General features: G+C 46.0%; 1 protein-coding gene across 2 annotated transcripts in view; it reads left to right on the forward strand.

Annotated features, from left to right (window-relative positions):
* LOC106574802 (DNA-binding protein SATB2) overlaps positions 1 to 23,403 on the forward strand; it is a 58,607-nt gene extending 35,204 nt beyond the window's left edge. Inside the window, exons 7-12 of one of the 2 annotated variants that reach the window (XM_045698136.1) lie at positions 4,299 to 4,349; positions 4,637 to 5,217; positions 7,914 to 8,138; positions 9,221 to 9,385; positions 16,552 to 16,746; positions 21,518 to 23,403. In XM_045698136.1, coding sequence (XP_045554092.1) covers positions 4,299 to 4,349; positions 4,637 to 5,217; positions 7,914 to 8,138; positions 9,221 to 9,385; positions 16,552 to 16,746; positions 21,518 to 22,189 — 1,889 coding nt within the window. In that variant the 3' untranslated portion in view covers positions 22,190 to 23,403. The remainder of the gene's footprint in view (positions 1 to 4,298; positions 4,350 to 4,636; positions 5,218 to 7,913; positions 8,139 to 9,220; positions 9,386 to 16,551; positions 16,747 to 21,517) is intronic. The other variant, XM_045698137.1, reaches the window with a different exon arrangement.
* The last annotated feature ends 3,651 nt before the right edge of the window (positions 23,404 to 27,054 follow it).

Here is a 27,054-nt window from a genome sequence, read left to right on the forward strand (position 1 = left end):
CATGGTATTAGAGACAGCTCTATAGAGACTAGATACCCCACCATGATGCATGGTATTAGAGACAGCTCTATAGAGACCCCACCATGATGCATGGTATTAGAGACAGCTCTATAGAGACTAGATACCCACCATGATGCATGGTATTAGAGACAGCTCTATAGAGACGAACCCCACCATGATGCATGGTATTAGAGACAGCTCTATAGAGACCCCACCATGATGCATGGTATTAGAGACAGCTCTATAGAGACTAGATACCCCACCATGATGCATGGTATTAGAGACAGCTCTATAGAGACTAGATACCCCACCATGATCCATGGTATTAGAGACAGCTCTATAGAGACCCCACCATGATGCATGGTATTAGAGACAGCTCTATAGAGACTAGATACCCCACCATGATGCATGGTATTAGAGACAGCTCTATAGAGACTAGATACCCCACCATGATGCATGGTATTAGAGACAGCTCTATAGAGACAGACCCCACCATGATGCATGGTGTTAGAGACAGCTCTATAGAGACTAGATACCCCACCATGATGCATGGTATTAGAGACAGCTCTATAGAGACTAGATACCCCACCATGATGCATGGTATTAGAGACAGCTCTATAGAGACTAGATACCCCACCATGATGCATGGTATTAGAGACAGCTCTATAGAGACCCCACCATGATGCATGGTATTAGAGACAGCTCTATAGAGACTAGATACCCCACCATGATGCATGGTATTAGAGACAGCTCTATAGAGAGACCCCACCATGATGCATGGTATTAGAGACAGCTCTATAGAGACCCCACCATGATGCATGGTATTAGAGACAGCTCTATAGAGACTAGATACCCACCATGATGCATGGTATTAGAGACAGCTCTATAGAGACTAGATACCCCACCATGATCCATGGTATTAGAGACAGCTCTATAGAGACCCCACCATGATGCATGGTATTAGAGACAGCTCTATAGAGACTAGATACCCCACCATGATGCATGGTATTAGAGACAGCTCTATAGAGGACCCCACCATGATCCATGGTATTAGAGACAGCTCTATAGAGACCCCACCATGATGCATGGTATTAGAGACAGCTCTATAGAGACTAGATACCCCACCATGATGCATGGTATTAGAGACAGCTCTATAGAGACCCCACCATGATGCATGGTATTAGAGACAGCTCTATAGAGACTAGATACCCCACCATGATGCATGGTATTAGAGACAGCTCTATAGAGACTAGATACCCCACCATGATCCATGGTATTAGAGACAGCTCTATAGAGACCCCACCATGATGCATGGTATTAGAGACAGCTCTAGTAGATACCCCACCATGATGCATGGTATTAGAGACAGCTCTATAGAGACCCCACCATGATGCATGGTATTAGAGACAGCTCTATAGAGACCCCACCATGATGCATGGTGTTAGAGACAGCTCTATAGAGACTAGATACCCCACCATGATGCATGGTATTAGAGACAGCTCTATAGAGACTAGAGACCCCACCATGATGCATGGTATTAGAGACAGCTCTATAGAGACTAGATACCCCACCATGATGCATGGTATTAGAGACAACTCTATAAAGACTAGATACCCCACCATGATGCATGGTATTAGAGACAGCTCTATAGAGACCCCACCATGATGCATGGTATTAGAGACAGCTCTATAGAGACCCCACCATGATGCATGGTATTAGAGACAGCTCTATAGAGACCCCGCCATGATGCATGGTATTAGAGACAGCTCTATAGAGACTAGATACCCCACCATGATCCATGGTATTAGAGACAGCTCTATAGAGACCCCACCATGATGCATGGTATTAGAGACAGCTCTATAGAGACTAGAGACCCCACCATGATGCATGGTATTAGAGGCAGCTCTATAGAGACTAGAGACCCCACCATGATGCATGGTATTAGAGACAGCTCTATAGAGACTAGATACCCCACCATGATCCATGGTATTAGAGACAGCTCTATAGAGACCCCACCATGATGCATGGTATTAGAGACAGCTCTATAGAGACTAGATACCCCACCATGATGCATGGTATTAGAGACAGCTCTATAGAGACTAGAGACCCCACCATGATGCATGGTATTAGAGACAGCTCTATAAAGACTAGATACCCCACCATGATGCATGGTATTAGAGACAGCTCTATAGAGACTAGAGACCCCACCATGATGCATGGTATTAGAGACAGCTCTATAGAGACTAGATACCCCACCATGATGCATGGTATTAGAGACAGCTCTATATAGACTAGATACCCCACCATGATGCATGGTATTAGAGACAGCTCTATAGAGACCCCACCATGATGCATGGTATTAGAGACAGCTCTATAGAGACTAGATACCCCACCATGATGCATGGTATTAGAGACAGCTCTATAAAGACTAGATACCCCACCATGATCCATGGTATTAGAGACAGCTCTATAGAGACTAGATACCCCACCATGATGCATGGTATTAGAGACAGCTCTATAGAGACCCCACCATGATCCATGGTATTAGAGACAGCTCTATAGAGACTAGATACCCCACCATGATGCATGGTATTAGAGACAGCTCTATAGAGACCCCACCATGATGCATGATATTAGAGACAGCTCTATAGAGACCCCACCATGATGCATGATATTAGAGACAGCTCTATAGAGACTAGAGACCCCACCATGATCCATGGTATTAGAGACAGCTCTATAGAGACCCCACCATGATGCATGGTATTAGAGACAGCTCTATAGAGACCCCACCATGATGCATGGTATTAGAGACAGCTCTATAGAGACCCCGCCATGATGCATGGTATTAGAGACAGCTCTATAGAGACTAGATACCCCACCATGATGCATGGTATTAGAGACAGCTCTATAGAGACTAGATACCCCACCATGATCCATGGTATTAGAGACAGCTCTATAAAGACTAGATACCCCACCATGATGCATGGTATTAGAGACAGCTCTATAGAGACTAGATACCCCACCATGATGCATGGTATTAGAGACAGCTCTATAGAGACTAGATACCCCACCATGATGCATGGTATTAGAGACAGCTCTATAGAGACCCCACCATGATGCATGGTATTAGAGACAGCTCTATATAGACCCCACCATGATGCATGGTATTAGAGACAGCTCTATAGAGACCCCACCATGATCCATGGTATTAGAGACAGCTCTATAGAGACTAGATACCCCACCATGATGCATGGTATTAGAGACAGCTCTATAGAGACTAGATACCCCACCATGATCCATGGTATTAGAGACAGCTCTATAAAGACTAGATACCCCACCATGATGCATGGTATTAGAGACAGCTCTATATAGACCCCACCATGATCTGTGGTTTACATAATCTTTTAATGTCACCCTTAATATAGCAGAGAAAACCAAACACTGTCAGCCTCTAATCAGAAGCAGCCGCCAGCCACTCCACACTGGGAGATCCCCTTACACACACACTCAGGGAAACGTCACACAGGGGCATGGGCATGGGCACACACACACACACACACACACACACACACACACACACACACACACACACACACACACACACACACACACACACACACACACACACACACACACTCAGGGAAACGTCACGGCACGGGCACACACACACACACACACACACACACACACACACACACACACACACACACACACACACACACACACACACACACACACACACACACACACACACACACACACACACACACACACACACACACACAGGGGCAACACATACAGAATGCATGCACACTTGGACCTCATAGCAGACCATTTACCCTCTCCTTACTCCCTCCTCCCTGTTTAACGGTGTCATTCCAACATGGAGGCAGATCAAAGTTGACACCAGACCACAAACACAGCTAGAAGTGGGAGAGGAGATAAATGGTGCCTGTGGTCTGACAGGGGAGAGGGAGGAGTAGTGGATCAGGTTCCCTACAGCCCATAGTATTCGTTCTGTTCTGCTCTGCGGCCCCAAAAGCCCTCCAGATGTTGTAAAACGGGGAATGGGACGTTCCCATTGGATTAGCGTAGTTACCTCAGAATCTGATTGGAGGATCTACTTGTCAGTCTTTGGACCTTCTGTTGATGTCAATTACATGGCTGGATGGATAAATGCATGGATAAAAGATGGATGTAGTTCAATGCTGTGTAACCTACCTACTGTGTCGTACTGTACCGTATAAGTGTATCGTTTTGTTAACCAGTCTGATATATAGCATGTGACTTCACTACAGGTGAATACCTGGAGAAGATGTGGTCAGGACGGGATAAACCTGATATTAAAGGTGAGTTGGAAGGAACACCCATTACCTGAATATATATTTAGTATCTGAACAGTATATAGATGGTATTGAGATCTCTTCAGACCTCCTGTCACCACCATGTCATCTCCTGTATATAGATGGTATTGAGAGCTCTTCAGACCTCCTGTCACCACCGTGTCATCTCCTGTATATAGATGCTATTGAGATCTCTTCAGACCTCCTGTCACCACTGTGTCATCTCCTGTATATAGATGGTATTGAGATCTCTTCAGACCTCCTGTCACCACCATGTCTGTTTGTATCTGCAGTGGAGAGGGACAGCATGTCAGACGTATGTGGCCTGGGACAGCGCCCCCCCCCTCACCTGACCCCACCAACCCAGCTTGTAGGGTTACCCCTCAAGGTTGGACTAGGGGACCCCCAAAACCCCAGCCAGCAACAGGCCTTCCCCCACCCGTCTCAGCAGCACTCACCCCACGGCCAGCACCACCCCAGCCCACCGCCCAGAGGCCAGGCGCCCCCTCCCGGTCCTCCGGCCTCCCTCCAACCATTACTGGGCCCGGGCGGTCTCCTCTCCCCCCAGCTCAGCCCTCAGATGGTCAGGCAACAACTGGCCATGGCCCACCTCATCAACCAGCAGCTAGCTGTTAGCCGCCTGCTAGCCCACCAGCACGGTCCACAGGCCCTCCACCAGCAGCAGCACCAACAGTTCCTCAACCACCCACCCATCCCGCGCTCCTGCAAAGCCCCAGGAGGCCTCACCGATCCTGGGATGAATCCGTCGGCCGTGGAGGTCTGTCCGGACATCTACCATCAGGTCAGAGAGGAGCTGAAGAGGGCCAGCGTCTCTCAGGCTGTGTTCGCCAGGGTGGCCTTCAACCGCACACAGGTGAGACATCTACCTCCACTTCCACTTCTACTTCTATTTCTAAGCACTGAAACCTCCACTTAAGTTGAACTTTCATTTAATATCCCATTGACATCAATACATCAATGAAGTTAGGCTTCGCCCCTATAACTGTAAGGAGTGGTTGCGGGTCTGATTTTTTCAGGATCTTTGGTCCACAGCACTAAAAGATCCGGAGCCCCCGAAGCTTCTGCACATGTTTATAGTCTCTACTTTACACAGAGAACAGGCTACTCAGAGAACAGGCTACTCCGAGAACAGGCTACTCAGAGAACAGGCTACTCCGAGAACAGGCTACTCCGGGAACAGGCTACCCCCCGAGAACAGGCTACTCAGAGAACAGGCTACTCAGAGAACAGGCTACTCCGAGAACAGGCTACTCAGAGAACAGGCTACTCCGAGAACAGGCTACTCAGAGAACAGGCTACTCAGAGAACAGGCTACTCAGAGAACAGGCTACTCCGAGAACAGGCTACTCAGAGAACAGGCTACTCCGAGAACAGGCTACTCCGAGAACAGGCTACTCAGAGAACAGGCTACTCCGAGAACAGGCTACTCCGAGAACAGGCTACTCAGAGAACAGGCTACTCCGAGAACAGGCTACTCCGAGAACAGGCTACTCCGAGAACAGGCTACTCAGAGTCAGAGACCAGGCTACTCGGTCCAATGGTTCTGGTGTTGTTTAAGAAAGTTAGATCAAAGCAGAATCAATGTCTGCCAGATCACATAATGATCACAGTATTCTACATAACACAACCCAATATAATAGCCTAGTATAACTTTACTGGAAGACAAAAACAACAGCAAATTGTTTTCTCATGTGGCCAAAACTCAACAGCGCCGCCAATGGGCAAAATATACAGGTAGGCTAGGCTGTAGTTTGTTAGCACCATCTGCTCTAAGATTCGTTCAATCAGTCATTCAACACAACACTGTAGGCTACTTCTAAACAACACTGTAGGCTACTTTTAAACAACACTGTAGACTACTTCTAAACAACACTGTAGGCTACTTCTAAACAACACTGTAGGCTACTTCTAAACAACACTGTAGGCTACTTCTAAACAACACTGTAGGCTACTTTTAAACAACACTGTAGACTACTTCCAAACAACACTGTAGGCTACTTCTAAACAACACTGTAGGCTACTTCTAAACAACACTGTAGGCTACTTCTAAACAACACTGTAGGCTACTTTTAAACAACACTGTAGACTACTTCTAAACAACACTGTAGGCTACTTCTAAACAACACTGTAGGCTACTTCTAAACAACACTGTAGGCTACTTTTAAACAACACTGTAGACTACTTCTAAACAACACTGTAGGCTACTTCTAAACAACACTGTAGGCAACACTGTAGGCTACTTCTAAACAACACTGTAGGCTACTTCTAAACAACACTGTAGGCTACTTCTAAACAACACTGTAGACTACTTCTAAACAACACTGTAGGCTACTTCTAAACAACAATGTAGGCTACTTCTAAACAACACTGTAGGATACTTTTAAACAACACTGTAGGCTACTTCTAAACAACACTGTAGGCTACTTCTAAACAACACTGTAGGCTACTTCTAAACAACAATGTAGGCTACTTCTAAACAACACTGTAGGATACTTTTAAACAACACTGTACACTACTTATAAACAACACTGTAGGATACTTTTAAACAACACTGTAGACTACTTCTAAACAACACTGTAGACTACATCTAAACAGCACTTTAGGCTACTTCTAAACAACACTGTAGGCTACTTCTAAACAACACTGTAGGCTACTTTTAAACAACACTGTAGGCTACTTTTAAACAACACTGTATACTACTTCTAAACAACACTGTAGGCTACTTTTAAACAACTCTGTTGGCTACTTCTAAACAACACTGTAGGCTACTTTTAAACAACTCTGCATCACATCACACTAAACGCATATCTCCATGAAACTGACTGAGATCAAATGGTTACTATGCAGAATGATGCTGCATGGATGTTTAACCGGTAAAACTTTAAGAATTATCATGCACTATTAAATGCAGTGTTGTTTTTGTCTTCCAGTATCGTTACACTAGGCTATTATATTGAGTTCTGTCATGTAGAATACTGTGATCGTTATGGGATCTTGCCGACATTGATTCAGCTTTGATCTAACTTTATTAAACAACAACGTTCACCAGAGTAGCTGATACACATGTGGTGTGCACATGCGCAGAAGCTTCGGGGAGCTCTGGATCTTTGAGTGCAACGGACTACATATCCAGAAAAAGTGGGATCCACGGCCAGAACTGTGACCACCGTAGTTTTGAAGGGTCTCAGAGTTGGTTTGTCATCAGTAGAGAACTGTCTAAAACCCTAGCATGTCATATGAGAGTTCTGAAAGCTGAATATAATTCCACTGCACTGATACTGACTGTTGAGAAAACCCAATACACTGACATAGGGACATTCCTACCTAAAGAGAGTAGAGTAGAGTAGAGTAGTGTAGAGTAGTGTAGAGTAGAGTAGAGTAGAGCAGAGTAGAGTAGAGTAGAGTAGAGAGAGAGAGAGAGAGAGAGAGAGAGAGAGAGAGAGAGAGAGAGAGAGAGAGAGAGATGTAATGAGAGAATTAGAGTATGAAAGGGTACTTGGAGGGTCCTTGCTAAGAGACCTGACATTTGGGCGCGTGTTTGTGTCTCAGGGCCTGCTGTCTGAGATCCTTCGTAAAGAGGAGGACCCTCGCCAGGCCTCCCAGTCACTCCTGGTCAACCTCAAAGCTATGCAGAACTTCCTGAACCTCCACGAGAGCGAACGCGACCACATTTACCAGGAGGAGCGTGAACGCAGCATGAACCCCAACCTCAACCTAGGCAACCTGACCCCAACCAATCAGAACTCCAGCTCCACTGGCCAGCGACTCACACAGGTACACATACATACCCAGGTGTCCTCATGTGCGTTGAATAGGAACACTAGGGAATAGCCACAACAGACACACACATCTACAACCACACCTGGGTTTAAATAGTATTTATATTTTCTCTCTAATCCTTTGAGCATTTGATTGAGCCTACATGAAGTGCCAGGGTGGGTGGGGTTTGCACTTTTGGGATTGTTACATTGGGTCCATTGAGTCTGGAAATCTCAGTGAAGTGAAGTTTAAGTATTTGAAAGAAAATAAATACTATTCGAGCCCAGGTCTGGCTACAACCCACATCACACACAGACACACCCCTGCCAGTACACTAACAGGTAAACACTGTAGTCACATCACACACAGACACACCCCTGCCAGTACACTAACAGGTAAACACTGTAGTCACATCACACACAGACACACCCCTGCCAGTACACTAACAGGTAAACACTGTAGTCACATCACACACAGACACACCCCTGCCAGTACACTAACAGGTAAACACTGTAGTCACATCACACACAGACACACCCCTGCCAGTACACTAACAGGTAAACACTGTAGTCACATCACACACAGACACACCCCTGCCAGTACACTAACAGGTAAACACTGTAGTTACATCACACACAGACACACCCTTGCCAGTACACTAACAGGTAAACACTGTAGTCACATCACACACAGACACACCCCTGCCAGTACACTAACAGGTAAACACTGTAGTCACATCACACACAGTCACACCCCTGCCAGTACACTAACAGGTAAACACTGTAGTCACATCACACACAGACACACCCCTGCCAGTACACCAACAGGTAAACACTGTAGTCACATCACACACAGTCACACACCTGCCAGTACACTAACAGGTAAACACTGTAGTCACATCACACACAGACACACCCCTGCCAGTACACCAACAGGTAAACACTGTAGTCACATCACACACAGACACACCCCTGCCAGTACACTAACAGGTTAACAAATGCAGGCAATCTCTTTAGGGACTAACCTAGACGATTAGCCAGTCTTGCTCACTAAAATCTCTCTCTTTCTCCCCCCCCGCCATCTTCTCCTCCCTGCAGCCCAAGCCCCCCCTGACCCAGGTCAGTGCTGAGCTGCCCCTGAAGATGGAGTCCCTGGTCAACATCAACATTACGTCTGGGATCTATGATGAGATCCAGCAGGAGATGAAGAGAGCCAAGGTGTCCCAGGCCCTGTTCGCCAAGGTGGCCGCCAACAAGAGCCAGGTCAGTCCACCCATATACAGTATACCAGGGGTCACCAACAAGAGCCAGGTCAGTCCACCCATATACAGTATACCAGGGGTCACCAACAAGAGCCAGGTCAGTCCACACATATACAGTATACCACGGGTCACCAACAAGAGCCAGGTCAGTCCACACATATACAGTATACCAAGGGTCACCAACAAGAGCCAGGTCAGTCCACACATATACAGTATACCACGGGTCACCAACAAGAGCCAGGTCAGTCCACCCATATACAGTATACCAGGGGTCACCAACAAGAGCCAGGTCAGTCCACACATATACAGTATACCAGGGGTCACCAACAAGAGCCAGGTCAGTCCACACATATACAGTATACCACGGGTCACCAACAAGAGCCTGGTCAGTCCACACATATAGAGTATACCAGGGGTTACCAACAAGAGCCAGGTCAGTCCACACTCATACAGTATACCAGGGGTCACCAACAAGAGCCAGGTCAGTCCACACATATACAGTATACCAGGGGTCACCACCAAGAGCCAGGTCAGTCCACACATATACAGTATACCAGGGATCACCAACAAGAGCCAGGTCAGTCCACACATATACAGTATACCACGGGTCACCAACAAGAGCCAGGTCAGTTCACACTCATACAGTATACCACGGGTCACCAACAAGAGCCAGGTCAGTCCACACATATACAGTATACCAGGGGTCACCAACAAGAGCCAGGTCAGTCCACACATATACAGTATACCAGGGGCCACCAACAAGAGCCAGGTCAGTCCACACTCATACAGTATACCAAGGGTCACCAACAAGAGCCAGGTCAGTCCACACTCATACAGTATACCAGGGGTCACCAACAAGAGCCAGGTCAGTTCACACTCATACAGTATACCAGGGATCACCAACAAGAGCCAGGTCAGTCCACACATATACAGTATACCAGGGGTCACCAACAAGAACCAGGTCAGTCCACACATATACAGTATACCAGGGGTCACCAACAAGAGCCAGGTCAGTCCACCCATATACAGTATACCAGGGGTCACCAACAAGAGCCAGGTCAGTCCACCCATATACAGTATACCAGGGGTCACCAACAAGAGCCAGGTCAGTCCACACATATACAGTATACCACGGGTCACCAACAAGAGCCAGGTCAGTCCACACATATACAGTATACCAAGGGTCACCAACAAGAGCCAGGTCAGTCCACACATATACAGTATACCACGGGTCACCAACAAGAGCCAGGTCAGTCCACCCATATACAGTATACCAGGGGTCACCAACAAGAGCCAGGTCAGTCCACACATATACAGTATACCAGGGGTCACCAACAAGAGCCAGGTCAGTCCACACATATACAGTATACCACGGGTCACCAACAAGAGCCTGGTCAGTCCACACATATAGAGTATACCAGGGGTTACCAACAAGAGCCAGGTCAGTCCACACTCATACAGTATACCAGGGGTCACCAACAAGAGCCAGGTCAGTCCACACATATACAGTATACCAGGGGTCACCACCAAGAGCCAGGTCAGTCCACACATATACAGTATACCAGGGATCACCAACAAGAGCCAGGTCAGTCCACACATATACAGTATACCACGGGTCACCAACAAGAGCCAGGTCAGTTCACACTCATACAGTATACCACGGGTCACCAACAAGAGCCAGGTCAGTCCACACATATACAGTATACCAGGGGTCACCAACAAGAGCCAGGTCAGTCCACACATATACAGTATACCAGGGGCCACCAACAAGAGCCAGGTCAGTCCACACTCATACAGTATACCAAGGGTCACCAACAAGAGCCAGGTCAGTCCACACTCATACAGTATACCAGGGGTCACCAACAAGAGCCAGGTCAGTTCACACTCATACAGTATACCAGGGATCACCAACAAGAGCCAGGTCAGTCCACACATATACAGTATACCAGGGGTCACCAACAAGAACCAGGTCAGTCCACACATATACAGTATACCAGGGGTCACCAACAAGAGCCAGGTCAGTCCACACATATACAGTATACCAGGGGTCACCAACAAGAGCCTGGTCAGTCCACACTCATACAGTATACCAGGGGTCACCAACAAGAGCCAGGTCAGTCCACACTCATAGAGTATACCAGGGGTCACCAACAAGAGCCAGGTCAGTCCACACATATACAGTATACCAGGGGTCACCAACAAGAGCCAGGTCAGTCCACACTCATACAGTATACCAGGGGTCACCAACAAGAGCCAGGTCAGTCCACACTCATACAGTATACCAGGGGTCACCAACAAGAGCCAGTTCAGTCCACACTCATACAGTATACCAGGGGTCACCAACAAGAGCCAGGTCAGTCCACACTCATACAGTATACCAGGGGTCACCAACAAGAGCCAGGTCAGTCCACACTCATACAGTACACCAGGGGTCACCAACAAGAGCCAGGTCAGTCCACACATATACAGTATACCAGGGGTGCTTAGTGGTTTCTGTTTGAAGCTACCTAGCTAAAGGTGAATTGCTGACCTCCAGTGATCAGGATGCTTAGTAAAATGTGTAAATATCTGTAAATAACCATAACACACACACACACACACACACACACACACACACACACACAGACACACACACACACACACACACACACACACACACACACACACACACACACACACACACACACACACACTCATGTGCATGCCTACACATGCATGTAATGCACACAATCTCCCACACAATGGAGAATGTTATTTCTACTGGATTGATGAACTGTGGTGGATTTGATGGGAGGTAAGATCACATATCGGGGTATGTGGGCGGGGATGTCAAGCATGCGCTGGTTGTTTGGTACCACAGGCTGTGGTATCTGATTGTCAGCGCTTGAGGCGAGGCGTACCATCATGTCTCCGTGGGCAGATAAACAATGTGGGCGTCCAGGGCCGGGTAGAGATAAAATAAACGTCTGTCACGCCAACCAAAGGATATGGCATACGTGTGTGTGTGTGTGTGTGTGTGTGTGTGTGTGTGTGTGTGTGTGTGTGTGTGTATATGCGTATGCGTATGCGTATGCGTGTGTGTGTGTGTGTGTGTGTGTGTGTGTGTGTGTGTGTGTGTGTGTGTGTGTCTGTGTGTTTGTCTGTGAGCATGTGTGTGCTGGGTTACACTGTGGGACCTCATCAAAGACACTCCAAATGCCTGCCCTCCTGAGTCCTCTGCGTCTGTTTATGTTAGAGGGACAGAGCATGCGGTATGTGGTGGTATATGAAGGAGAGGGATCCACTGGAGATGGCCATCTAGGAGAGGGATCCACTGGAGATAGCCATCTAGGAGAGGGATCCACTGGAGATAGCCATCTAGGAGAGGGATCCACTGGAGATAGCATCTAGGAGAGGGAGTCACTGGAGATGGCCATCTAGGAGAGGGATCCACTGGAGATAGCCATCTAGGAGAGGGATCCACTGGAGATGGCCATCTAGGAGAGGGATCCACTGGAGATAGCCATCTAGGAGAGGGATCCACTGGAGATAGCCATCTAGGAGAGGGATCCACTGGAGATGGCCATCTAGGAGAGGGATCCACTGGAGATGGCCATCTAGGAGAGGGATCCACTGGAGATAGCCATCTAGGAGAGGGATCCACTGGAGATAGCCATCTAGGAGAGGGATCCACTGGAGATAGCATCTAGGAGAGGGATCCACTGGAGATAGCCATCTAGGAGAGGGATCCACTGGAGATGGCCATCTAGGAGAGGGATCCACTGGAGATAGCCATCTAGGAGAGGGATCCACTGGAGATAGCCATCTAGGAGAGGGATCCACTGGAGATAGCCATCTAGGAGAGGGATCCACTGGAGATAGCCATCTAGGAGAGGGATCCACTGGAGATAGCCATCTAGGAGAGGGATCCACTGGAGATAGCCATCTAGGAGAGGGATCCACTGGAGATAGCCATCTAGGAGAGGGATCCACTGGAGATAGCCATCTAGGAGAGGGATCCACTGGAGATGGCCATCTAGGAGAGGGATCCACTGGAGATAGCCATCTAGGAGAGGGATCCACTGGAGATAGCCATCTAGGAGAGGGATCCACTGGAGATAGCCATCTAGGAGAGGGATCCACTGGAGATAGCCATCTAGGAGAGGGATCCACTGGAGATAGCCATCTAGGAGAGGGATCCACTGGAGATAGCCATCTAGGAGAGGGATCCACTGGAGATAGCCATCTAGGAGAGGGATCCACTGGAGATGGCCATCTAGGAGAGGGATCCACTGGAGATAGCCATCTAGGAGAGGGATCCACTGGAGATAGCCATCTAGGAGAGGGATCCACTGGAGATAGCCATCTAGGAGAGGGATCCACTGGAGATAGCATCTAGGAGAGGGATCCACTGGAGATGGCCATCTAGGAGAGGGATCCACTGGAGATGGCCATCTAGGAGAGGGATCCACTGGAGATAGCCATCTAGGAGAGGGATCCACTGGAGATAGCCATCTAGGAGAGGGATCCACTGGAGATAGCCATCTAGGAGAGGGATCCACTGGAGATAGCCATCTAGGAGAGGGGATCCACTGGAGATGGCCATCTAGGAGAGGGATCCACTGGAGATAGCCATCTAGGAGAGGGATCCACTGGAGATAGCCATCTAGGAGAGGGATCCACTGGAGATAGCATCTAGGAGAGGGAGCCACTGGAGATAGCCATCTAGGAGAGGGGATCCACTGGAGATAGCCATCTAGGAGAGGGATCCACTGGAGATAGCCATCTAGGAGAGGGAGCCACTGGAGATAGCCATCTAGGAGAGGGATCCACTGGAGATAGCCATCTAGGAGAGGGAGCCACTGGAGATAGCCATCTAGGAGAGGGATCCACTGGAGATAGCCATCTAGGAGAGGGATCCACTGGAGATAGCCATCTAGGAGAGGGAGCCACTGGAGATAGCCATCTAGGAGAGGGAGCCACTGGAGATAGCCATCTAGGAGAGGGAGCCACTGGAGATAGCCATCTAGGAGAGGGATCCACTGGAGATAGCCATCTAGGAGAGGGAGCCACTGGAGACTACCTCTGAGGGTTTAGAGCTTGAGGTAGTCACTTCATACAAGTACTTGGGAGTATGGCTAGACGGTACACTGTCCTTCTCTCAGCACATATCAAAGCTGCAGGCTAAAGTTAAATCTAGACTTGGTTTCCTCTATCGTAATCGATCCTCTTTCACCCCAGCTGCCAAATTAACCCTGATTCAGATGACCATCCTACCCATGCTAGATTACGGAGACATAATTTATAGATCAGCAGGTAAGGGTGCTCTCAAGCAGCTAGATGTTCTTTACCATTCAGCCATCAGATTTGCCACCAATGCTTCTTATAGGACACATCACTGCACTCTATACTCCTCTGTAAACTGGTCATCTCTGTATACCCGTCGCAAGACCCACTTATGCTTATTTATAAAACCCTCTTAGGCCTCACTCTCCCCTATCTGAGAGATCTACTGCAGCCCTCATCCTCCACATACACCCGTTCTGCCAGTCACATTCTGTTAAAGGTCCCCAAAGCACACACATCCTTGAGTCGCTCGTCTTCTCAGTTCGCTGCAGCTAGCGACTGGAACGAGCTGCAACAAACACTCAAACTGGACAGTTTATCTCAATCTCTTCATTCAAAGACTCAATCATGGACACTTACTGACAGTTATGGCTGCTTTGCGTCATGTGTTGTCTCTACCTTCTTGCCCTTTGTGCTGTTGTCTGTGCCCAATAATGTTTGTACCATGTTTTGTGCTGGTACCATGTTGTTTTTCTACCATGTTGTTGCCATGTTGTGTTGCTACCATGTGGTTGTTATGTTGCTACCATGCTGTGTTGTCATGTGTTGCTGCCTTGCTATGTTGTTGTCTTAGGTCTCTTATGTAGTGTTGTGTTGTCTCTCTTGTCGTGATGTGTGTTTTCACCCATATTTATATGTTCTTTTTTATTTTTAATCCCAGCCCCCGCCCCCAAAGGAGGTCATTTGCCTTTTGGTAGGCCGTCATTGTAAATAAGAATTTGTTCTTAACTGACTTGCCTAGTTAAACAAAGTAAAAAAAATAAAAAGATAGCCATCTAGAAGCCACTGGAAATGGCCACCTAGGAGAGGGGTGGCTTGGGATATGTTATGTCTGTGTACAGCTCATCAGAACCCATCCTCTCGGTTTGGGTCAGAGACAGAGACAGATGGGGATTCATGTTTGGTTCGCTGTCTTTGTATGACTGGTTTTTGATGAGAGAGAATGGTTTGACCTGTGAAGTCTTTCGGTCTGAGGGTTGTACAGAGAGATCACATGATCACAGCTGGTCTGAGGGTTGTACAGAGAGATCACATGATCACGGCTGGTCTGAGGGTTGTACAGAGAGATCACATGATCACGGCTGGTCTGAGGGTTGTACAGAGAGATCACATGATCACGGCTGGTCTGAGGGTTGTACAGAGAGATCACATGATCACGGCTGGTCTGAGGGTTGTACTGAGAGATCACATGATCACGGCTGGTCTGAGGGTTGTACAGAGAGATCACATGATTAAGGCAGGAATAAGTCACTTGAGGATTCTGTGGGAAGGCATAAATAGACTGGTGTTGTTCTGGGTGGTTTTAGATTGGACCATCTAAGAAGTGTGTTATAAAATAGAAATAAATGGGCTGTGTGTGTTTTCGTGCATGTTAGTGTGATGTGTGTAAACACGTGTGAGATACATGCTTGTGTGTCTGTGTGTGCGCCACTGCTGGTCTGGGGGGTAGGGTCTCCTACAGGCCTGGCTCTCAGTGAGGGGTCATGGCTCAGTGACCCCATCTGGCTGCATCTGGCCATGGCCCTCTCCGGAGAGACGGAGGGAGGGAGGGAGAGAAGGAGTCCTGATCAGGTTATGAACACTCGGTGCTGGAGGAGGCTGTGAACAAACAACAGCTGGTGTCAGTGCCTGGGCCAGTCTAGCGGAGATAATCACATCTCTCTCTCTCTTACAGCTCCAAATCATTTTCATCTGGAACTTGTCTTTCGCTCGTTTTGCCCCAATCTGTTCTTTCATGTCTCTACCCCTCTACATCTCCTTGTCCTTTCTCTCTTTCTCCATTTCCTCTATCACTCTGGTGCTGTATGTTAAGATGACCCGTCATCCCTCCCTCTCTGTCAGGGCTGGCTGTGTGAGCTGCTGCGTTGGAAGGAGAACCCCAACCCAGACAACCGGACTCTGTGGGAGAACCTGTGTACCATTAGAAGGTTCCTGACCCTGTCCCAGGCTGAGAGGGACATGGTGTATGAAGAGGAGTCCAAGCACCACTACAGTGAGAGGCTTCACACTATCCTCCACATGTCTCCAGAACCACAGGTGAGAGACTCCACTGTCCTCCACATGTCTCCAGAACCACAGGTGAGAGACTCCACTGTCCTCCACATGTCTCCAGAACCACAGGTGAGATACTCCAGCTCCACACTGTCCTCCACATGTCTCCAGAACCACAGGTGAGAGACTCCAGCTCCACATGTCTCCAGAACCACAGGTGAGAGGCCCGAGGGGAGAGGGGTCACCCCTGACAAATACCTCACCGGTATACGGCTTGGACCCCCATGAATTACATACTGGACACAATTGCAGCTGAAACTACGAACACAGAGTGTGCCCACAAAAAGCAAAGACTCTTCGCCTCAGTCCCTCAAAACAATTGTAGACATATGTGAAGGACTTACAGTTTACCAGAAGTAAAAGTGTATGTAGTGTGCCATTCAGTTTAACCATAAGCTTGTTGTATGTTAGAAGGACACTTGCGTGAAAGGGCCTAAACCAGTCCATCTTTCTATTCTCTCTCTCTTTCTTCTTTTAATAAATAAGCATCTTGGGAAGGATGTTGTGGTCACACCATGAACACATTCCTTCACTGCTCTCCTAGAATGTCTGGGACCAAAGCAGGGACATAAATCTGCTAAAAATACAAGCCTCATCTTCACTGATGGCGCCTAGCGAGGAGAGAGGGAGGGGAAGCAGGAAAGGGGAAGGAGAGAGGGAGTGGAAGCAGGAAAGGGGAAGGAGAGAGGGGGTGGATGGTAGGAGAAGTGGATCCGTAAGGTAATGGCGAGAGAGAACAAGGGAGAGAGAGAAACAGGGAGAGAGATAGACAGAGAGACCAAGATGAGAGTGACAGATAGACAGACAGAGATGAGATTGAGACAGACAGACAGACAGACAGACAGACAGACAGACAGACAGACAGACAGACAGACAGACAGACAGACAGACAGACAGACAGACAGACAGACAGACAGACAGACAGACAGACAGACAGACAGACAGACAGACAGACAGACAGACAGACAGACAGAGTTAGACAGTTGATGAATGGATAAGAGAGAGAATGGTGATGTTGATCTGTCTGTAGGCACCATAAAGATCCTATAAAATGGTAGATATCATTCTGTGGTAAACACTGGCAGCTCCAGGCAGACTGGGTGGTCCTGTAGATGTGTCTATCTCAGCACTACATGGGGCTGCTTGCTGCTGCTGCTGTCATTCTGGATGCTTTGCTCTTATCCCCATGGGCCCTCCCTCCCTCTGCCCCGGACCCCCACCATGTCTGTACTGTACCCTTCCACACACCCCCAGGCTCCACCACGCACCACACATGTGTCCCAGCTGTGCTACACACACACACACACACACACACACACACACACACACACACACACACACACACACACACACACACACACACACACACACACACACACACACACACACACACTAACATAAGAACACACACTCTCACTCACAAACATACAGTCAATGAATAACTCATAACAGCCCTCAGAGAGCCTGTACCCCAATGAGGACCCTCCCTAACCAGGACAGCTACATTATTCAGGGTCTGTCTGTACCCCGAGGAGGACCCTCCCTAACCAGGACAGCTACATTATTCAGGGTCTGTCTGTACCCCGAGGAGGACCCTCCCTACCAGGACAGCTACATTATTCAGGTTCTGTCTGTACCCCAATGAGGACCCTCCCTAACCAGGACAGATACATTATTCAGGGTCTGTCTGTACCCCAATGAGGACCCTCCCTAACCAGGACAGCTACATTATTCAGGGTCTGTCTGTACCCCGAGGAGGACCCTCCCTAACCAGGACAGATACATTATTCAGGGTCTGTCTGTACCCCAATGAGGACCCTCCCTAACCAGGACAGATACATTATTCAGGGTCTGTCTGTACCCCGAGGAGGACCCTCCATAACCAGGACAGCTACATTATTCAGGGTCTCTATCATTCTTTCATCCTCTCCTCACAGATGATTTACTTTTCTTGATGAGACTCATTTCCTCCAGAGTGTTGCATCCATGATGACAACAGAGAAAGAAAGAACCAGAGATATTTTAGTGATGTTGTGTGTTCTGTTGTTGGGTTGGATTTAGTTTTATGATATTTTAGTGATGTTGTGTGTTCTCTTAATTGGGTTGGATTTAGAGTTATGATATTTTAGTGATGTTGTGTGTTCTCTTAAATGGGTTGGATTTAGAGTTATAGAAGGACTGACTGGATTGATTGGTAAAGGGTTTCAAGGACAGTGGTGGGATGCCTGGGAAGTTTTATTTGGGGGTAAAAAAAACTACAATTTTCTCTCTCTATCCCACCACCTGTTCGTTACAGTAAGTCATCCACTTCCAGTCAGTCTCCTTTAAAGGGGAAATCTGCAGTTGCTACATACATTTTTTTAAACTTTTAAATCAATGATATTTACCCACTGATTCTTGAAGAATATAACTTAGAAATGCCTCATGAGCTCAGTTCAACTGTTGTACCCCATCAGAACCCAGAATATAAGCTTGTTTTACTCCAACGTTTTTAAACAATGGAAATGTAAACAAACATTGTATCGCCTCAAAACATGGTTAAAACTATAATTTTGATATCATGGATGGTCCATAGCTCTCTCTCTATGAATTTCAGAGTGGTAACATTTCTACAGCCCCATCCCTCAGCTTGTTACCGAAACTTCAGATTGCCCCTTTATGACATCAGAAATAGACAAGGAGGCATAAAACAACTAGCCCAGATATTTCCTGAAGACCAAAAGGCCTTCTCTCACCTACCCACCAAAGAGCATTTAGAAATACTCCATGGTCTGGCCTAACCTCAATATTATTTGAAACATACCATGTTACTATTGAAGGGGGAAAAATAATTACTATTATCTTTATTTAGGTCCTTTAATTTTCCCGGACCACAGATTTATGGGCGCAGCATTCCAGTGTTTGGGCGTTCAGGCACCCCGCCCTTCTAATAGCCCCAGGAGAGGGGAGTGTGATGGGCCTGGGACTGGGACCTCTCTGTCTGGTCAATGGGATCTCAGCTCCAGTACCACACGTTCCAACTAACCCCCTAGGATGTTAATGAGCTGCCACTAAAAGGGGGGAGTCTATCCTATTCCTTAGGGAACTACTCTCTGCTGCTGCTGTTGTTTATGAGCTTCTAGGGAACTCTCTGTTACAGTACAACTAACCCCCTAGAAAGTCATTGAAATAAGTTACCACTAAGGGGGAAGTGTATCCTATGTTTAAGTGAACTTCTTCTACTGTCTCTGTTGTTGTTGAGTTTTTCAGTTTATTATATGAATGTGCATATATGTGTTGTCAGACTTAGAGTTAGAGAATGAACTGATTATTACTTAGAGAATGAACTGATTATTACTTAGAGAATGAACTGATTATTACCTAGAGAATGGACTGATTATTACTTAGAGAATGGACTGATTATTACTTAGAGTATGTGGACTGATTATTACTTAGAGAATGTGCACTGATTATTACTTAGAGAATGGACTGATTATTACTTAGAGTATGTGGACTGATTATTACTTAGAGAATGTGGACTTATTATTACTTAGAGAATGAACTGATTATTACTTAGAGAATGGACTGATTATTACCTAGAGAATGAACTGATTATTACCTAGAGAATGAACTGATTATTACTTAGAGAATGAACTGATTATTACTTAGAGAATGAACTGATCATTACTTAGAGAATGGACTGATTATTACTTAGAGAATGGACTGATTATTACTTAGAAAATGGACTGATTATTACTTAGAGTATGAACTGATTATTACTTAGAGAATGGACTGATTATTACTTAGAGTATGTGGACTGATTATTACTTAGAGTATGTGGACTGATTATTACTTAGAGTATGTGGACTGATTATTACTTAGAGAATGGACTGATTATTACTTAGAGTATGTGGACTGATTATTACTTAGAGTATGTGGGCTGATTATTACTTAGAGTATGTGGACTGATTATTACTTAGAGAATGAACTGATTATTACTTAGAGTATGTGGACTTATTATTACTTAGAGAATGTGGACTGATTATTACCTAGAGAATGAACTAATTATTACTTAGAGAATGAACTGATTATTACCTAGAGAATGTGGACTGATTATTACCTAGAGAATGGACTGATTATTACTTAGAGAATGGACTGATTATTACTTAGAGTATGTGGACTTATTATTACTTAGAGAATGTGGACTGATTATTACCTAGAGAATGAACTAATTATTACTTAGAGAATGTGGACTGATTATTACCTAGAGAATGGACTGATTATTACTTAGAGGATGGACCGATTATTACTTAGAGTATGTGGACTGATTATTACTTAGAGAATGGACTGATTATTACTTAGAGAATGAACTGATTATTACCTAGAGAATGGACTGATTATTACTTAGAGTATGTGGACTGATTATTACTTAGAGAATGGACTGATTATTACTTAGAGTAGAGACTGATTATTACTTAGAGTATGTGGACTGATTATTACTTAGAGTATGTGGACTGATTATTACCTAGAGAATGTGGACTGATTATTACTTAGAGTATGTGGACTGATTATTACTTAGAGAATGTGGACTGATTATTACTTAGAGTATGGACTGATTATTACTTAGAGTATGTGAACTGATTATTACTTAGAGAATGGACTGATTATTACTTAGAGTATGTGGACTGATTATTACTTAGAGAATGTGGACTGATTTCCTATGTTGACAGTCTGCTCTGATGGGATTCAACATGACACCTCCTCTTTTTCTCCACAGGCACTGCACAGGCAGCCCTTACCTCCAAGGAAGGCCCCATCCCCATCTCCCATGCGGGACCCATCCCCTCTCCCCACTCCCACGCCTGGCCCCAGGGGCCACAACTCGGATGGGACTCGAGGCAAGGACAACGGCAGCGTGAGTGGCAGCTCCAGTGGTGGGTCCAAAAAGCTGAGGTCGCGTACCCGGATCTCCCTGGAGGCTCTGGCCATCCTGCAGAGCTTCATCGGTGACGTGGGCCTCTACCCTGACCAGGAGGCTATCCACACCCTGTCGGCCCAGCTGGACCTTCCCAAGCACACCCTGGTCAAGTTCTTCCAGAACCAGCGCTACCACGTCAAGCACCACAACAGCACCACCCAGATGAGCAATGCAGGGGAGGGGGAGGCGGGGGAGGAGAGGGACAGCGATGGGGTGGAAGGGACTGAGTACCGCAACGGGGAGCTTATCTCTGAGTCGGAGGGATCAGACATCGCCGAGTCCAGCGAGGACGGGCGGGGTGGTTCCGAGGAGACTGACAGAACAGAGGGAAGAGGAGGAGGAGAAAGAGGAGTAGGAGTGGAGGGAGAGGAAGAGAAGGACAATGGCAAGGCCTCAGGCCCCCGGCCCACCTCCCTACCCCCCTATCCGTCCCCAAAGAGTCCCAATGACTCTGGAGAGCTCCATAGATAACCCCCTCGGGCCATCGAGGAGGGAACGACAGACAGACAAGCCCAGGACAGAGGGATGGAGGGATGACGAGACAGATAGAACAGAGGGGAGAAAGTATGGAGGGATGAAGAAAGAATGTGTCTGGTACTGAAGACCATGAGGATGGCTTTAAGTAGAGGAGAGTCCTACCACACCACAGTGGATGTGGGAACAGGTCAGGACCTATGGAGGTAGACAGGCAGGGATGGTGAAAAGACAACAGAGTACCTCAGAATGAGAGAAGAGATGCACTCTGGGTAATGGAGTCATAGACAGTGACAGGCTGCTGTAAGAACATGTTTCATTGTTTAGAAAATGAAAATGGTTTCATTTATTAAATGGGCATATCCACAAGGATGATTAAAACCAAGGCCCCAGTTATGTGTTTCATCACAGAGTCTGTCGTCGTATTCTTAGAGCAGCGCCCTGAGATACTGTACAGTACGTGAACAGTTTGTTCTGATTGGTTATCCTATGAACGTTCCCATAATGTCTGGGAAATCCTTGCATTGGCTGTGTGTAATGCAATCACTCACCCTTAACGTCGACAAATCTTTCCCATTTCACCATCCTACCAGCACTTAAATCAAAAACATATTTATTGTTCTTGTAATAATCTAAGTTTATTGTCCTCATTATGGCTGTTATTCTTATTTTCTATTTGATATTGGTGAACATGTGTTGCTTTCTGTGTGTGAGATACATTCACAAAGTGTCTCATAGTAGGAGTGCTGTTCTCAGATCAGTTTAGCCTTTTTCATCATAATGAATAAGATTACATGGGCAGGGGGGAACTGATCCTAGATCAGCACTCTGAGACGTTTTATGAATACGGGCCATTGTGAGGGAGAAGAACACTTTCAAATGAAGTTGTTACTGAACTGAGTGTACGTCTCCAGATGTACTGTATGTTGATCAGTGATCTGCTTACTGTTTCCAAAACAAACAGTGACAGACAAATCAAACCAATAAATGTACTTCTGAAAACAATTGTTGCCAGGTGAAACCTAATGTTGAATGTCCTTTTTAAAACGGGCTAAAATCAGCATCTGAATGGTTAATGAGTAAGTGTGGGTGAGGGCTAGATTCATGATATTGCCCTCTTTGAGGTCAGGAATGACAAACTGAAATGACATTCTCACATATTAGATGGAAATTAGTTGCAATCTCAACATAATAAATATACTATTGACTTATCTCTGTTGGTAATTTAAGTTGGCCTTATTTCCAGATATTTGAATGAAATTGTCTTGTTTTATAACTAAGTAGGCTACAAGCTGTTTAATTTCAGCTGTTTGTTAAGGTTACCCAAACACAGCAAACGTTGAATATTTCTCTGGTCTTCTTTGTACATGAAAAGGCCAAAATTCTTATACTAAGAACTTGGAAATCAATCAATCCGCCATCATTAACGCAATGGAAAAATCACATAATTTATTATTGAAATATTGAAATAGCATTGGCAACTGAGAAAAACAAAGCCAAGTGGCAAGCCATTGGGATGGGGGTGTGGTCAGGGATGGGGGTGTGGTCAAGGATGGGGGTGTTGTCAAGGATGGGGGTGTGGTCAGGGATGGGGGTGTGAGCAGTGGTGGAAAAAGTACCCAAATGTCAAGCTTGAGTAAAAGTAAAGATACCTTAATAGAAAATGACTCAAGTAAAAGTCACCAAGTAAAATACTACTTGAATAAGTCTAAAAGTATTTGGTTTTAAATAAACTTAAGTATCAAAAGTAAAAGTATGAATCATTTCAAATTCCTTATATTAAGCAAACCAGATGGCAATTTACGGAAAGCCACAGGCACATTCCAACATTTAGACATAATTTACAATGCAGCAAGTGTTTAGTGAGTCTGCCAGATCAGATGCAGTAGGGACGACCAGGGATGTTCTCTGTTTAGTGAGTCCACCAGATCAGAGGCAGTAGGGATGACCAGGGATAATCTCTGTTTAGTGAGTCCGCCAGATCAGAGGCAGTAGGGATGACCAGGGATGTTCTCTGTTTAGTGAGTCCTCCAGATCAGAGGCAGTAGGGATGACCAGGGATGTTCAGTTGATAAGTGCATGAAGTGGACTATTTTCCTGTCCTACCAAGCATTCAAAATGTATGAAGTACTTTTGGGTGTCAAAGAAAATGTATGGTGTAAAAAGTACAATATTTTCCTAAGGAATATAGTGAAGTAAAAGTAAAAGTAGTCAAAAATATAAATAGTAAAGTACAGGTACCCCAAAAACCTACTTAAGTTGTACTTTAAAGTATTTTTACTTAAGTACTTTACACCATTGGGTGTGAGCATGTAGGTCTGGTCCGAGGAGATGTAGTCAATGTTTGTGTTTGTCTGTAAGTTGTTGTTGGTATGTATTAGTTTGTATCTCGGAGGGGAAAAAGAGACATATCAGTGTGGTTAGATAGACAAAACCTCACCCAGAGAGCTGTACATGTCAGTGGTGTTAGATAGACAAAACCTCACCCAGAGAGCTGTACATGTCAGTGGTGTTAGATAGACAAAACCTCACCCAGAGAGCTGTACATGTCAGTGGTGTTAGACAGACAGAAACTCACCCAGAGAGCTGTACATGTCAGTGCTGTTAGACAGACAGAAACTCACCCAGAGAGCTGTACATGTCAGTGGTGTTAGATAGACAGAACCTCACCCAGAGAGCTGTACATGTCAGTGGTGTTAGACAGACAGAACCTCACCCAGAGAGCTGTACATGTCAGTGCTGTTAGACAGACAAAACCTCACCCAGAGAGCTGTACATGTCAGTGGTGTTAGACAGACAGAACTTCACCCACAGAGCTGTACATGTCAGTGGTATTAGACAGACAGAACCTCACCCAGAGAGCTGTACATGTCAGTGGTGTTAGACAGACAGAAACTCACCCAGAGAGCTGTACATGTCAGTGGTGTTAGACAGACAGAACCTCACCCAGAGAGCTGTACATGTCAGTGGTGTTAGACAGACAGAAACTCACCCAGAGAGCTGTACATGTCAGTGGTGTTACACAGACAGAACCTCACCCAGAGAGCTGTACATGTCAGTGGTGTTAGACAGACAGAACTTTAGACCAGATCATAGAAATAGAACAGAATGCCATGCTAGTTCTGGGACAGCTGAAGTTGGACCAAAGATGTTGATGCTTCTTGTGCTCTACACATAACTTATTTCCATTTGCTAGGTAAAGAGTAGGCATACTGTCTTCGTAAGCAAATCCATGTTTGTGCCATGTTTGTGCAATGTCCACATGTAGCCTGCATCTGTAGGGATGTTAGTACTGGGATTTGTCCCACCGGGAAAGATCTAACAGTGAACATAAGGAGAGACAAGACCAGACAAAACTAGCCAGTTATAGAAAATTGTATTGACAGCTGAGCTGACTGAAGACCGGGCATTCAACTTGCAGTTGTTGATATCGTTTCCACTGTAACATGTCTTTACATGTGATAAAACTTGCAAGCTACTTTTGTAGCAAGGTGTTGTAGAATAAGAGTCTCATGAAATACATTCCAGACACTGGTACTTCTTGCTACAGTATCTTGGCATAACTGTGATTTGACAGAGAAATATCAGCTAGCTAGAAAGGCTACCCAGCTGTAGCTATCCCCAAGCTACGCTAGCTAGCTATTTCAATTGGATTAACAACCAGGTAAACTAAGGCCATTTGTTTGATCCAATTTATTAGCAATCACCATTAGCTGTTGTCAAGACAGGAGCTACTCTTCCTGGTGTCCAAACACATTAAGGCACTTACATCAAATGAAATTGTATTGGTCACGTACACATGGTTTGCAGACGTTAATGCGAGTGTAGCGAAATGCTTGTGCTTCTAGTTCCGACAGTGCAGTAATATCTAACAAGTAATCTAACAATTCCCCAACAACTACCTAATACACACAAATCTAAAGGGGCGAATGAGAATATGTACATATAAATATATGGTTGAGCGATGGCCAAGCGGCATAGGCAAGGTGCAATAGATAGTATAAAATACAGTATATATATATATATATATATATATATATGATATGAGTAATGTAAGCTATGTATACATTATTAAAGGGGCATTATTTAGAGTGCATTGTATAAAGTGACTAGTGATCCATTTATTAAAGTGGTCAGTGATTGGGTCTCAATGTAGGCAGCAGCCTCTCTGAGTTAGTGATTGCTGTTTAGCAGTCTGATGGCCTTGAGATAGAAGCTGTTTTTCAGTCTCAGTTCCAGCTTTGATGCACCTGTACTGACCTCGCCTTCTGGATGATAGCGGGGTGAACAGGCAGTGGCTCGGGTGGTTGATGTCCTTGATGATCTTTTTGGCCTTCCTGTGACATTGGGTGCTGTAGGTGTCCTGGAGGGCAGGTAGTTTGCACCCGGTGATGCGTTGTGCAGACCTCACTACCCTCTGGAGACCCTTCCGGTTATGGGCGGAGCAGCTGCCGTACCAGGCGGTGATACAGCCCGACAGGATGCTCTCGATTGTGCATCTGTAAAAGTTTGTCAGGGTTTTGGGTGACAAGCCGAATTTCTTCAGCCTCCTGAGGTTGAAGAGGCGCTGTTGCTCCTTCTTCACCACACTGTCTGTGTGAGTGGACCATTTTAGATTGTCTGTGATGTGTACGCCGAGGAACTTAAAACTCTCCACCCTCTCCACTACTGTCCCGTCAATGTAGATAGGGGGCTGCTCCCTCTGCTGTTTCCTGAAGTCCACGATCATCTCCTTTGTTTTGTTGACGTTGAGGGAGAGGTTGTTTTCCAGGCACCACACTCCCACATATAAAACATATAAAATAAAAGATAAAACAGTACATCATATAACATTATTACACCACTATATATCTACAATACAA

The sequence above is a fragment of the Salmo salar genome, chromosome ssa16 (genome assembly GCF_905237065.1).
Source record: "Salmo salar chromosome ssa16, Ssal_v3.1, whole genome shotgun sequence".
NCBI classification, from domain to species: domain Eukaryota; kingdom Metazoa; phylum Chordata; class Actinopteri; order Salmoniformes; family Salmonidae; genus Salmo; species Salmo salar.